At 43.5% G+C, this 12903-nt stretch overlaps 1 protein-coding gene across 2 annotated transcripts; it reads right to left on the bottom strand.

Moving 5' to 3' along the window:
• Positions 1-3944: 3944 nt before the first annotated feature.
• Positions 3945-11582, bottom strand: FOXM1 (forkhead box M1). 2 transcript variants are annotated; one of them, XM_009958145.2, is made up of 8 exons: positions 11033-11582; positions 9927-10075; positions 9518-9727; positions 8314-8442; positions 7686-7730; positions 6655-6733; positions 6022-6203; positions 3945-4997 (listed from the first exon to the last, which is right to left on the bottom strand). In XM_009958145.2, exons 1-8 carry the CDS (start codon positions 11580-11582, stop codon positions 3945-3947), a joined length of 2397 nt encoding a protein of 798 aa, XP_009956447.2. The 2 variants fall into 2 exon arrangements, with proteins under 2 accessions (XP_009956447.2, XP_086321270.1); XM_086465144.1 differs by having other exon boundaries at positions 9927-10078; positions 11099-11582.
• Positions 11583-12903: the final 1321 nt, after the last annotated feature.

Below are 12903 nucleotides of genomic sequence, written 5' to 3'. Positions count from 1 at the left end.
GTAGGAGTGTGCTCACGTTCGAAAGAGCTCACATGGCTAAATTAATGATAGTGCAGTTTATTGGAGCAGCAACAGACAGACAAGTTCTTTGGACTGCCGGTGATAAATTCACTGTCTGCAAAGCACGTGCAAGTTTCAGATAAGAATAACACAGCCTAGCTATAAAACACACTAAGCTGTAAAAGCGACTCTATAGAGATTTCTAAGTTTGCTGGGGAACAGTAGGTGTAACTGAGTGTTCGAGTCTTACCTGAAGGCATCCCTATGGAGGGGAAAGAGAGGCTCAGCCCATTGACTGATCCCAGAAATCTAAGATGGTCCGTGACTTGTCATTGATGGTATCTTCCCTAACATCCTTCTCTCATAGACCATTTTTTGTACTCATTTTTACCTGTAAGGTGGAGCTTGAGTGACTCTAGTCATACATACCTTTATTACGATTGGTGTAAAATTCTCTCGCTTTGCTTTTAAAGATATAGACTAAAGGAATTCAGGGCATAAGCTCAGTGAGGGGTGGTCACACCTTGAAGGTGGGTAGCTTTTGTGATGGAGCTGTGTTTTAGTATTATAATAAGATCATAATGAGCAAAGTTCATCCAAAGGATGGTATTTTGGCAAAAAGTCAGAGACTGTTGGCCCAGGCTAGCAACTATGCAGCTTATCAGTTCCATGGTACCATCAAGTTCCCATCCTGGCAGTGGTATCACAGAGCTGTCTGCAGTGATTTCACTCCACTCCACCCTCTGTGCTGTTTTCTCTTAGAGTCAGCACATCAAACTCCCCAGATGTTGCCAACACCCAAGGCTGCCTAGGGAACTTCTGTGGAATGGATTCCTTGCGTAGCCACTGTGCTGTGTTCTGTGTCTTTCCTTAATGTGTGAACAATTCTGTATCTTTAATATAAGTTTAATTTCCAAGTCACCTCCGGTAATTATTCCAAATTTCCACCCTTGAACTTCTCTTCGTAGTAGTTTATGTGCTGCAACTACTCATTCCCATAAATAGAGACATGTAAATATCAGCAGAGAAAGAACAGAAGGAGAAGCCAAGACCTATAATTTTCAACAAGCTGGCTGCAGTCACTCAGACACTGATGTGATGGTTTATATGTTTTTGTACAACTTTACAGTGGTGAATGCAACAGGATTCTGTTACAGAATCTAAGGAAAGGCTCCAGGCAGAATATCAGGCAAACACTTACAGATGGAGACAAATAAAGTAGTTTTCCTGCAGGTTGTGATGAAATCCTCCCCAAGCAGGGCTTTGAATTAGGTTGGGCAAAACACTGGGAAACCTGCTGGGGAAGCAGTAGATAGGACCACTTAACAGGATTTTTTCTACTGTTTCTCCCACCATTTTTGATATAACTGCCCTCTAGCGGGGCTCCTGCTGGAATACGTAGCAGGAGAAACTGGTCTTTGTCACTACTGTGTTTAAAATATAATGTAAGGTGGCCATCAAAGCACCTCAGCTGACAGGGACAGGAAGTGATCACCTGCCTGGAATTGACACCATCCCATCATCCCAAGCACAAGAGCATTTCCTAATTTGCTGGAGACATGATTCTTAGTTAGCCGGCTCTTGGATGTCAGTTGTGTACACACATTCTCTCAGGAGCAAGAAGTGAAGTGAAGTGAGGTGAGGTGAGGTGAGGTGAAGTGAAAGAGAGATAGGATGTCTTGAAAAACCCAAGTAGAGTGTTGACAGTTGTGTAACATGTAGCAGGAGCAAGTGCCACAAACCACAACGTGGGCCTCTTCTGCAGCCTCATGACCACGATCTTGCCTTCTGTCTGCATCTCTTCTTCCCCCTGGGCCTAGATCTAGGTTTATGGCTTTCCCCTCGGCTCTCCTCTCTGAAGACAGATTGTACTGTGCAGCTTTGATCAGTTTTCACAGCAGCCTATTATGATTTCCTGATCAGAGAATGATTTCAATCCAAGCTGGAGGACGTCAACTCCTTAATAGAGGACATTCGCAGAATAAAAGGAATCAAGATCTCCTGCCCTCACAGGCAATATTGGTAAATCAATCCTAAGCAAAATACACTTAAGAGGCTACTGGCACCCAACAGTTCTTAGTCCTAAAGCTTTCTGAAGTCTTTTCTTGTTTCCTGTTTAAAGGCAAGGAGACCTTGAGACTCAATGAGAAGTGATGGAACTTCAACTTCTAATCACTGACAAAAATCTTCTGGTCTGAAATTCACATGGCACCCTAGTAAAAACATTTTTCACCGTTGGCCTCAAGCTGATCAGACATCTGTGCTAGGCAGATCAGGGAGTCCAATATAACCCCCGAGAAAAACTGAAATAATAGCCAACAACACAAAGTGCTTGAAACATTTTTTAAGGGCAAATAACCTCTAACAAACGCAAGAGACAACAGCAATTCTAAAAATCACACACACCTAAATCTGTTTTTGTGTTTATAGTGGAAGGCAGAAATACAGATTTTTGATGTGAGACTGGTTTTGCATCTACAAAATACAGAAACTAGTCTGCTGGTAGTGTTCTGATGTTTTAGACTAAGTTACTATGATTCTGACTTGTAAAGTCAGGATTTACCCATAAACAGTAGGAAAAAGTATATTATATGAAATAAGGGTTTGAGTTACCAAATCTAATGTGATACAGTCAATATGGTCTGAGGAATACTGAAAAAACCCTAGTGATCCCTTACTCAGTGGTCACAGAAAATACACACATTAGACAAGCAAAAATCAGAAGTATGCTATGGCGCAGCCTGAGCACACTGCTGAGAGTGAAAACAGTAAAGACAATACACATCTCTGTTCCCACAGAATCTTTATTGAGTATGTAGATACATGAGCCATCATTTGTCTGTAAGCAGAAGGATCAGATCTTTTCAATGGCAATTCCATCTTTTGACATGGGTTCTAGAAAATTGGTATGAGTTGTTCTATTGCACCAAGAGAAACATACCTTGTGTTTTCAGAGGCCACTTTTCAGTTGAAATATCAGTATTTGCTTTACAGGTTCTTTTTGTCATTTTCAGCTGATGACTGTGATAAGGGCAGCTATTCAACCATTCAATGGAAGTCCATCTTACTGCGATAGTGACTACCTAGTCCTCTAGGTACATAATAATAATAGAACTCTAGAACTAGAAGAGCTATACAGCTTGATCCAAGCTATTCTCCATTCCAGCCTAGGAAAGGGAAGCCAAACCAAGATTTTATGCTGCAATCCACGTAACAACATGTTTCAGTTTGACTTTAGTCACATATAGGTGATTTTTCAGATCTTTGCTCCAGCAACCTTCAGAACAAGCCTAGACCAATGTGTTTCTGGAGTCAAAGAAGAGGGGGGTGGGGAAAGTATTTTGGGCTCTCATCTAGGGTGGAAGAATACAGGAGACATGGAATACATGGACATGACTAAGTCAAACCCTTTACCAGCCCATAATATATTCCCATAACCCTACAAGAATAAAATTATTATAATTAAGGACTAATTTAAGGAATGTACAGTATTTACAGCAATTAAAACTACACAGAAGATGCTAAGTAATAGGAGAACAAGGCAAAGGGAAGTAAGGACAGAGCTAGGAGGATGTTCCCAGACTCTTTCCTATTGTACATTACTGAGTGCATCCATTACCTCTGATACCTTGAGTAGCAAGTGCCGTTCAGGGCCTACCTAGATGTTCTCTTGATAACCTCTTTCCAGGGACATTCATATCTATCACAATGTTAGAAAGGTTCTATCTTGTTTCGCATAAAGTCTATTGCAGCTTATAAAGGGAGCTCATAGCAGCCAATGGGCCTGTCTCCCAGCTTAGCAGGAGTCAATAATGCCCTCTGTTCCCATGGATGTGGGAATTAGTCAAAAGCAGACAGTCTTCTTAGACTACGTGAACAGACCTCAGAAGAGTAGAGTGCTTTCTGTAATATCAGAACAAGACAAATCCAGTCTTCAGGACAGTTTACTTCAGTTCGGGTATGAGCTGAGACCAACTAATGTCTGTTCCTAAGTTTTCATCCTCAAGACCAGGAAAGCTGATATCTAGAAGGATTTTGCTCAGACTGTCATTCATGGTGTCGAGGATAAGGCCCTCCATGAGTGATCGGTTTTCAGTAAAGCCAGAGGTTGGCAGTTCAATAGATGATTGCTTAGTAGACTCATGAATAAAAGCTGGAGAGCTTGTGAGAGGGGCAGGCACCATGTCACTGGATTCTGCATTGAGCAGTTCCCGAGGGGACTCAAAGAGGGGATTTTTAAGGGGTGTGCTGTTAAAACCCAGCAAGTCCTGGTTCTCCTGGAGGGGTGTGAATGGCAACTGAAGGGTTCTCACTGGACTGAAGTCCAGCTCATGATTTTCCTTGGCTAAGGATGCAGACTTCCACGGGTCAAGGCCCCCTAGTGGGGGGGTAGTAGTTGCTGAGACTTTGCTGGGAGTGGAAGAAACTGGTAATTTGCTGAACATCTCCTTGACTGGTGTTTTAAATGGCCCCTCTTCCCCCTTTGAGCAGCTGAGCTGTGTTACATTCTCAAGAGGCTGGCCTTCCTGCAGGAAGGGGCGGTCTGCCCCCAACCGGAAAGGGTCAAAGCCATTGCTTTCTGGCAAAACAAGGACAGGCTCTTCCGAGCAAGGCAGTGCTAGGCGTTGTTTCCTTCTGGATCTGCCCATTTCCTGCCTTTCCCTCCTCTTTATAACTAACGTGTCAGAAACACCCTTAGATGGTGACTTCAGTATGGTGAATTGTTTCTTCTCCTTTGTGGATGAGACTGGAAGGAACAAGCCTGGCTCTTCCTTTACCATTAGAAATGAGGCAAATGGGGACAGCCAGTCATCCGGTTGAGAGCCTTCTTCCTCCTTTATACAGATGCTCTCAGGTAAAGAAGCTGATTCCTCACCAGGCCAGGAGCTGGTCTCCTTTAAGGAATGTGTTGGGGAAAATAAACCCTCATCACATTGACTGTCCTCCTTGACAGCAACCATGGGTAAAGAGGATAACTCTTCTGCAGAGAGCGACATCTATAAAAAAAAAAAAAACACAAGTGATATGCAGTCAGTAAGCAAGGAACTAACCCACCCAAAATCCAAATGGTAGTGGAAGGAAGAAGAGAAAGACTGACACTTAAGGACAGCAGAACAGGCAAGAAGGGGATCTTCAGAAAGCAGTATCTGTAACAACAGATAGAGATTGAAGTTAATACAAAGAAGCCTACAGATCACATGGGAAGAATTTTAGCTAAGTGACTGGAAGTCATGCCCCTCAGAGCACTTCTGCTATGAGGAACTTCTAGGAGTACAGGCAGGAGGAGAGCTGACTATTTCTGGAAAAGTGTAAAACACCTTTGATTCCTCCTTACACTATCTACATGTGAAAAAACAAAATGAATGAGGATAGCTTTCCCAGAAACCAAGAAAAAAAATAAATATGAGGTTATCAAAAGAAAAAGAGCAGAGTGGAAACATAAGTCATAGCAGGAGAGAATGTAAAGCAGCAGGCACACTGTTTTGCTCGAGTCCAGAATAACTGGGAACTCTGCAGAACTAGTAAACAGCAGCTACTCAAAATCTCTGGGAAAAGACTACACGCAAATAAAAGCTCTTTCAGAAGAAGTTCCCTACGTTACATGTTGCTTCAGAGCTATCAAAAATCTGAATGATTTAGGTGCAGAACAAAGCCATTTCTCCCATTCTTATTTCTTCATATCCAAGCAGTAGGGAAAATTTGTCTTGACCAATCCATAGAGCCATGTCCTCTAGTGAATTATAGTAACATACATATAGCAAGTCAACTTAGCAGGCAATAGACATCCTAAAGACAGAAAAGCACAGCAAGGATAGTCATTGGATAGTTCCTTAATATGAGGTCAGAATTTCAGAATGCCTAGTAAAGATGCACAAAGGAACTGTATGAAGAACAGGGTCCACACAAGGCAAAAGCTATAGGAAAGAAAAAAAGAAAAAAGAAAAACAACTAAAAAACACCCACCCCCCACCTCTCCCAAAAGAGCCAAACAAAAACCCCCTTAGAAAACAAGAAACCAACCTTTGGAGCAATGCGCACACGCTTATTGCTCCGGAAAGTCTCTGAGCTGTTGAGGGATGCTCCCTGTGCCATGGATAGAGGAACTTTCATAGAAGGCTGCAAGACAACAGGCTGACTCAAAGGAAACTGGATTGGAACCAGGTAGGAGTTGATGCGAGGAAGCAAAGGCTTCATCTTTCGGCCTGGAAGGGAAAAGAATGGACTTGCTAGCCTCTCGCCCTTCCTCTACTACCTCCTGAAACACGGGCATCTAACAGGAAGTCCTTTCAGATACTCCAAAATAAACATCCAATCAGAGATAGGCTTACCTGCCTTCTCTGCTAATTTTGAAGATACAAATCCCAAGCCAGATGGCCTGATGAACAAGAAAATAGTCCTTCATACAGATTCTAGCCCTCAAGTTGAGGCAAGTTCTGCTCTCACTCCATTTGAGTACCCAGTCCCCTCCATCTCCTCATTACATCCTCTCTCAGACACAGCACTACTGCCTTGGGCTCCAAACCTGACAGTAGGAAGCCTAAAAGCTGGCAAACCTGGATAACAATTTCCACTTTTGTTCCTAAGGGAATCTGGGAGAGGGTCCCAGATTTAAGAGACTGATTCTCTTTAGCCTAGGCTGATATATACACTCACGTGCATTCTGGGGTTCAGTTTTGCTGCTGCTGTTGCTTCCTGTGTTCTTCTGGGGATCTGGAAGATGTCTCTTTTGCTGCTGCAGTCATTGTGAAATAAGAAAGAGGAGAAGGAATAAAGAGATTTAAAGAGAAGAATCCATCTTTACTCTGCTGCCTCATTCAGAACTGCAAATCCAGAAGCCTGTGCTGCGCTAATACAGAGGGCAGCTGTTAGCACCCAGCACTCATGCCAGCTCTATCTCTGTGCCACTTGCTATTATGCAGCTATGCCATCTCAAAGCCAGCTGCCAACCAAAAGCTGTGTAGAAAAAAAGATGGTGTGACAGAGCTGCTCCGACTGTGGAGTCTATGGCAGAAGTGACCTGGTTTCGGTGTCCTCAGTGCCTGAGGAAAGGTGAATAGGATAGCTTTATTGTATATTGGATCCCTATACAAACCGCAGAACAGATGATAGATGTTGAAGTGGAATAGCAGAGGCAACACAGGAATCAGAAGTCTAAGCAGATGGAAAGAAGGCCAGGGCTGTAGCCATGACAGAAAAGTGTTTAATGGCTGCTTGTAAATATGTCATTGTTAAGACTGCTGAATGCAGGAGAGACAACAAACAGGTTCATCCTTCTGAGTCACAATGCAGCTGGGTTCCAAAATTAAAAAGGAGAGCACAGAGAGATCCTATTCTTTTTGGATCTGAGCCCCAGAACAGGCTGGGACTGCTGACATGGAGATGAGGATTTTACCAGAAATCTGTCAGGGCTTGTTCTCTGAAGCCTGTTGGTATCCACTGAAGCCTACTTCAGCAGTAGACTTCTAGTTGCTCAAAACTATACAGCTCTACCAGCTGTACAGAGAGCACATCATGTGAAGGCAACCTTTGGTTCAACTCCTTTCCCCAGAAAGGGTGTGCATGGAGCTGTATGACTAGGTGCAGCAGTGATCCAGTCCCTCTCCCCGGGGCCTCTTGTCATTTCCTTCAGTGACTGGCAAGAGGAGAATGGAAGCCCAAGACCCGAGCCAGAGGGTAAGTCTTACTGATTCAGAGTGCTCAGGCGATGTTGGTGACCCGAAGTCCAGCGGCTGGTGGCAAGGCATTGAGAGGGAGAAAAATAAGATGAAGTTATCAACCAAAGGGGGAACAAATGGGGCATTTTAAACTTGTATAACCTGAGGAAACAAGAGTTAATCTGCCCACCCACTACAGAAAACACATGAGAGTCTAAACACACTTATACCAGAATCATAAGCTCTGTTTCTCCCACAAAATGGTACTTCTGAAAACACCTAGCTGGGGTAGGGCAATTCCATCCTATGACTGCCTAATCAAACAGCATAGGAACTCGTGGTTGACTTCAGTGGAAAGCTTCTTGCTAGGAATTTGAGTCAGGCCCATGGAAAGCAGTTGAACAAGCTCACTGTTACATTTGACATACCACCTGAAACACACATCCCACAGAAGCTCCAGTTCATATGCCTAGCCGCAGCATCTCTTCTTTGAAATACAGAGCTTGACTATTTGTCAAGAGAAGTGACTGAATCCAGCTTCTACAAAAAGGTTGGTATTAAAGCAGCTTAATTTTCCTGTTAAAATAAGGTGTATCTGGCTAGTGTGGTATTTAGGAACTGGATAGCCTGTCCCATTTTCTCTGCATGAGGCACTCACCTTAAATACCTGCTCCAACGTTAGGCAACGGTTTGCATCAGGGTGAATAGTCCAGAACGAGATTTTACCATTAGCAGATGTCTCGCGGACAAACATATCATGAAGGGACAGGTTGTGCCGAATGGAGTTCTGGAGAGAAAGGAGTGAGGGGGAGGTTGTAAGAGTCGGTCCAGAAAACAGCAGTGTCAACCTTGTCATCAGGGATATGGACAATAAGGCACCCTAAAAGTTAGGCTAACATCTTGACATGAATCTGCAGCAGCCTGCCTGAGACACAGTTGCTGATCCCGAGAATGGAATGTGGTATGAACACACTAGGAGGGAGAGATGCATGGTACAAAGAGTGCTGTTATGTTCTCTGGTACGGGACAAACCTGAGCTGATAGGGTGGACCTCATAACTGCTGTCAAGAAAGACTGATCAGCATCGATGGAGCCAAGAAGAGGCGGAGATACAGAGGAGGAGCAAGGTGTGTTACTTGGCATAAAAGATGGCTCCTCAGCACCCGAACTTTGGAAGCTTCCCCCACCAAGGATCACGACGATCATTAGGACTGGCGGGACACTGCCTGTACCTGGGACCATAGGGACGCCTTGGACCCACAGTGGTAGCTATCAATCTCTTTGCTCTTTTCACTTTACTTTTCACTTTTCTTTCACCCTCTTTATCTATCGCACGCCACTTTATGGGCAAACAATAAAGTTTCACTGTTTGATTTTGGCAAACCCCTTTGGCATGGTCGCCTTCATTTTGCGCTTCAAGATCACAGCAAACGAACCATCACAAGTCCACTGAGTGGACCGTGACAGAGGTTGAAAAGCAAGAGTTTTGTATCAGCACAGCAAGGCCTACCTCAGACATGACTGCCCTGGCAGAGGGGTTACATGCCAAAGTTTAGACAACACGGACCTTCATACTTGCTGCATACCCAGCTAACCCTGTCATCAGTCTCTTACTCTATTTACTGTTGAGATCCCTGTTCTTACTCCAGTGATCAAACACCCTATCATCTTGCCTAAGTAGAATGAGAAAAGGGATACAAGAAATGGAACAGGGAACCTCTGGAACGAGAAGGTCCTTTGGGTGGGATGTTTAAATTAATTTCAATCTTGCTCTGCAGGCTGGGGAACAACTTTTCATTTTCTTCCAGAAGGCTTATTATATCACCCTGTGGCCCACAGCAACTTGAGGGCCTGCTTGTTACCTTCCAACCTGGCTTAGCCACATGTTTAAAATATGGGAAATGATCCTCAATCCAGGTATAGATGTCTTTCAGAGTCATACGCTTCTTCTCAGTGCTGTTGATCGCAAACTGGATCATAGCCATGTAGGAGTAAGGAGGTCGTTCTGATACTGAATCCTGCCATGAGGAGGAGGCAGCAGCAGTAGGGATAGCAGCAGAATCTTCTTCAGTCTGAGAAAGAGAAGGAATGATACATGACTGCTCACAAAGCTGACAAGAAGGGCCATGGGACATCCCTGGATCCTTCAGGTTCCGGTATTCAAATCAGTAAATGCCAAACTTGGGTTACTTAGCCTAGTTCTTGCAAGTCTTCTGATCCACATGGATTACTTCGAAAGTTGAAGACAACAGAGCATGTGCTAAAACTTACCTTGATTCTTTCCCGCAGAGGCATCTGGTTCTCTTTCTCTGTGTCTTGCTTTACAGAACAGGGACTTAACCCATCAGATCTCATCTTCCCCAGCCACTGGATGTTAGTTAGACTATTGTCCAACACAGAGCTCATTGTCTCGCCACTGCCTGTTGGAATAACAAGCCCATAGCTCTGCTTACTTACAAGTAACCCTCTTCCCCCTTCATCTCAAGTGCCAAAAGGAAAGTACTAGTCACATTTCTAAAAGAGGTATCCCTCTCTCAAGATAGGGACAATATGGTATTGCAATGCTAACAATCCTTGTAGAAGGAATTCAACCTGGAATTCCTGATTTCATGTGAATCTGCCTGATTTCTGAAAAAAACCTGCAGCCTTACAAACAAACATTCAAACCAGACTACTGCTCTCAACCAAAACAGGACAACGTTGATCCAGTACTTCAAGAATTCAAGTATTTTTAGCTAAAGGATGAGTCTAGTAAGCAGAGGCCAAGGAAGGTGGTGACAAACTCCAACTGAAAGACCTAGCAAAGAACCCAAGTCAGAAGCTCAGGTGACCCCAGGTTTTTGAACTGCAGCAATTAAAACTAACAGAGTTTTGTTATTTCTGGTGAGACTGGTTGTAGCAATGCAGCTATTGCAGCTGTCTATGGGTTCCTGTCAGACGGTACTATATCATGGGATAAGATTTACTACAGCCACTATTAAAGCTCTAGGCCTGTATGTTTTGTCACTGACTAGGGCACTCTGTTAGTCTTGAATTCAGCCATAACCCTTTTGCTAAATGAAACTTAGCCTTTTGTTCTTCTAGACTTGATTTCCTCAAGCCAGCCCTTCTTTTTTCCCCAGCACTAAAATTTTGCTTTGCTATACACCTTTATGTGCCACCTCTTCGATCAAAAATATATCCACTAAGATCCTTCAGATTTCACTACACATGCATAGCTTTGTAGATTATTAGAATCAAATCCATAGATATTTTGTAATTAATGAAACAGTTTTGATTACTGCATACTGAGATCCAAGCACCACACTCACTGGCCCATTTCATATCTCTTTTTCTATCTGTCAGGACCAAAAATAAAAAGGGTAAAGCTTACATACTGTTGCTCTCCTGTTCCTGTCCAACCACAGAATCAATTCCTGAATGCCAGAGCATTGTCCCTCCTGCAAGACCAGGTGTCTGTGTAACATTCTTCTCTCTTTCTTGACCATCTGCAGCCTTGGTTACTGCACTGGGTTTCTTCTCCTGTGGGAGATGCTGTGATGGTGTTGGACCTGCTGAATGGGACATGCCCCCACTGCTAATGAGAATGAACTTGTTGGGCCCATTGTTGCCACATTCTTTTCCTTTTGCTGTCAGTGCCTCTATGATGCTCTGGATATCAGCATTTGTAGGGATGGCCACCACTTGTGTGTTGGGCATGGTAGGATGGTCAATTATCTTTATTCCTGCTGGGAATTTCTGCAGGCCACTGTCCATTTTGTCTCTGGGTTGGCTGTTGTGTTGGTCCTCCTGGCTATGCTCCTGCTTAGGAGTCTTTTCATCCTGACCACTGTTCTTGTCTTTCGCTGAAGTACTGGATGCATCTTTCTGTGGGAGGGTCAGTTTCCGTCTTTTGAGAATAAGGGGCCTGCGAGGGCTGGTCCTCATTATTGATCTACACAGTCACTCTCCATTGAAAGGGACAAGAAAAAATCCTGCAAAACAAAAGATACAACGTAAGAGTGCAGAGGGCAGGAACAGCTAGAAAAGGTGCAGCAAATCACCACAGGCCTCCCACAGAGCACACAGTCTCAGCAACTGCTACGAAGCTAGAAACAAAGAAGGATAAATAAATAAAATAAACAAAATTAAAAAAATTAAAGCATTTAATAAGGTTGATGACACTATTTGAAAACAGTACTGTACCTCCCTTATCCACACCTTGTGTAAGCAAGACAGGAGAGATATTTGCAGAGTAGATCATTTGCATGACAACTAAGTTGGGAGCACAGGGTAATTAATAATAAGAAAATTATGCATATATGCTTTACAGAAAGGGAGACTAAGAGTTAGCTGTAAAGTGACTTGACCAGCGTCAGCCAGCAAGCTGGAAGGGAGAGAAGCTAATTATAGAAATAGCAGCTCTGATTCTTATATCTCCTTGCTGTAAGCAGCAGATCACATGACCTGAAAAGGAAATTTAACAGATAGTTTAAGATCTGGGAAGCAGAGATTGTCCCAAACAGTACGAAAGCACGTAATAAATGCAACAGAAGTTAGGTGCTTAAAAATAAATGTAAAGTAAATGCTTTAGTCATTCCTTGTGTAGATTTGTCAAAAAACAGATAAATGCATCGTTGGGCAGCATAAAATTTAAATGTCAAACCTCTGGAAAACAGACCACAGTTAGAGTATAAAGCAGAGGAGATAAAATTCAGAGATACTGCTTTCAGGGTAAGATGCAGCGCGTCCCTTCTGAGAACACCACTTAGAAATACATGTCATTCAATAATTAGCTGGAGGCTGTGTCTTGCAGAAAACTATAACAAAACAAGAATACACAAATTGTACTTATCATTAGCGATGGCTGGCAGAATAGAAACAAATAACAAAAAAGAGGCCTTCTGCATTGACTAGGTCAGCTAATAAACAAGCAAATTCTCAGTAGGAATCACCTACATGGATACAAACCGGAAAGAGTCTGGCAGATAAAAAAACTGAGTTGATGCCTTAAGTGCAGGGAGCAGACAGCCCTGCGATAGGGGCTTGCCCAGCAGCCAGCGGCTGCAAAAATAATCACAGAATTAGATACGGATTGTAGCACCCTGGCACACACACGACCCTTTGCGACCTGCTCCACTCCCTTAAAGAGAGATCACTGCAGGACAATGACAAAGATGTAACCTCTAGCCAGCCTCCAAAAGGTTGCATGCCCTGCAGGAGCGAGCCACTTCCTAAGAAGGCCTCGAGCTGCTACCACCAGTATAGG

This window comes from Leptosomus discolor, chromosome 1 (genome assembly GCF_034619465.1).
Source record: "Leptosomus discolor isolate bLepDis1 chromosome 1, bLepDis1.hap2, whole genome shotgun sequence".
Lineage (NCBI taxonomy): Eukaryota > Metazoa > Chordata > Aves > Leptosomiformes > Leptosomidae > Leptosomus > Leptosomus discolor.
The sequence above is the reverse complement of the archived record's forward strand: the minus strand, read 5'-3'. Positions and strand labels throughout refer to the sequence as shown.

Coding starts and splice junctions, on each gene's coding strand:
- FOXM1 (XM_009958145.2), bottom strand. CDS start 11,582: ATGAGGACCAGCCCTCGCAGGCCCCTTATTCTCAAAAGACGGAAACTG. Junction 7,731..8,313: donor CGTTGGAGCAGGTATTTAAG/GTGAGTGCCTCA, acceptor CCTTGCCACCAG/CCGCTGGACTTCGGGTCACC. Junction 6,204..6,654: donor AACTGAACCCCAGAATGCAC/GTGAGTGTATAT, acceptor TTTCCCTTCCAG/GCCGAAAGATGAAGCCTTTG.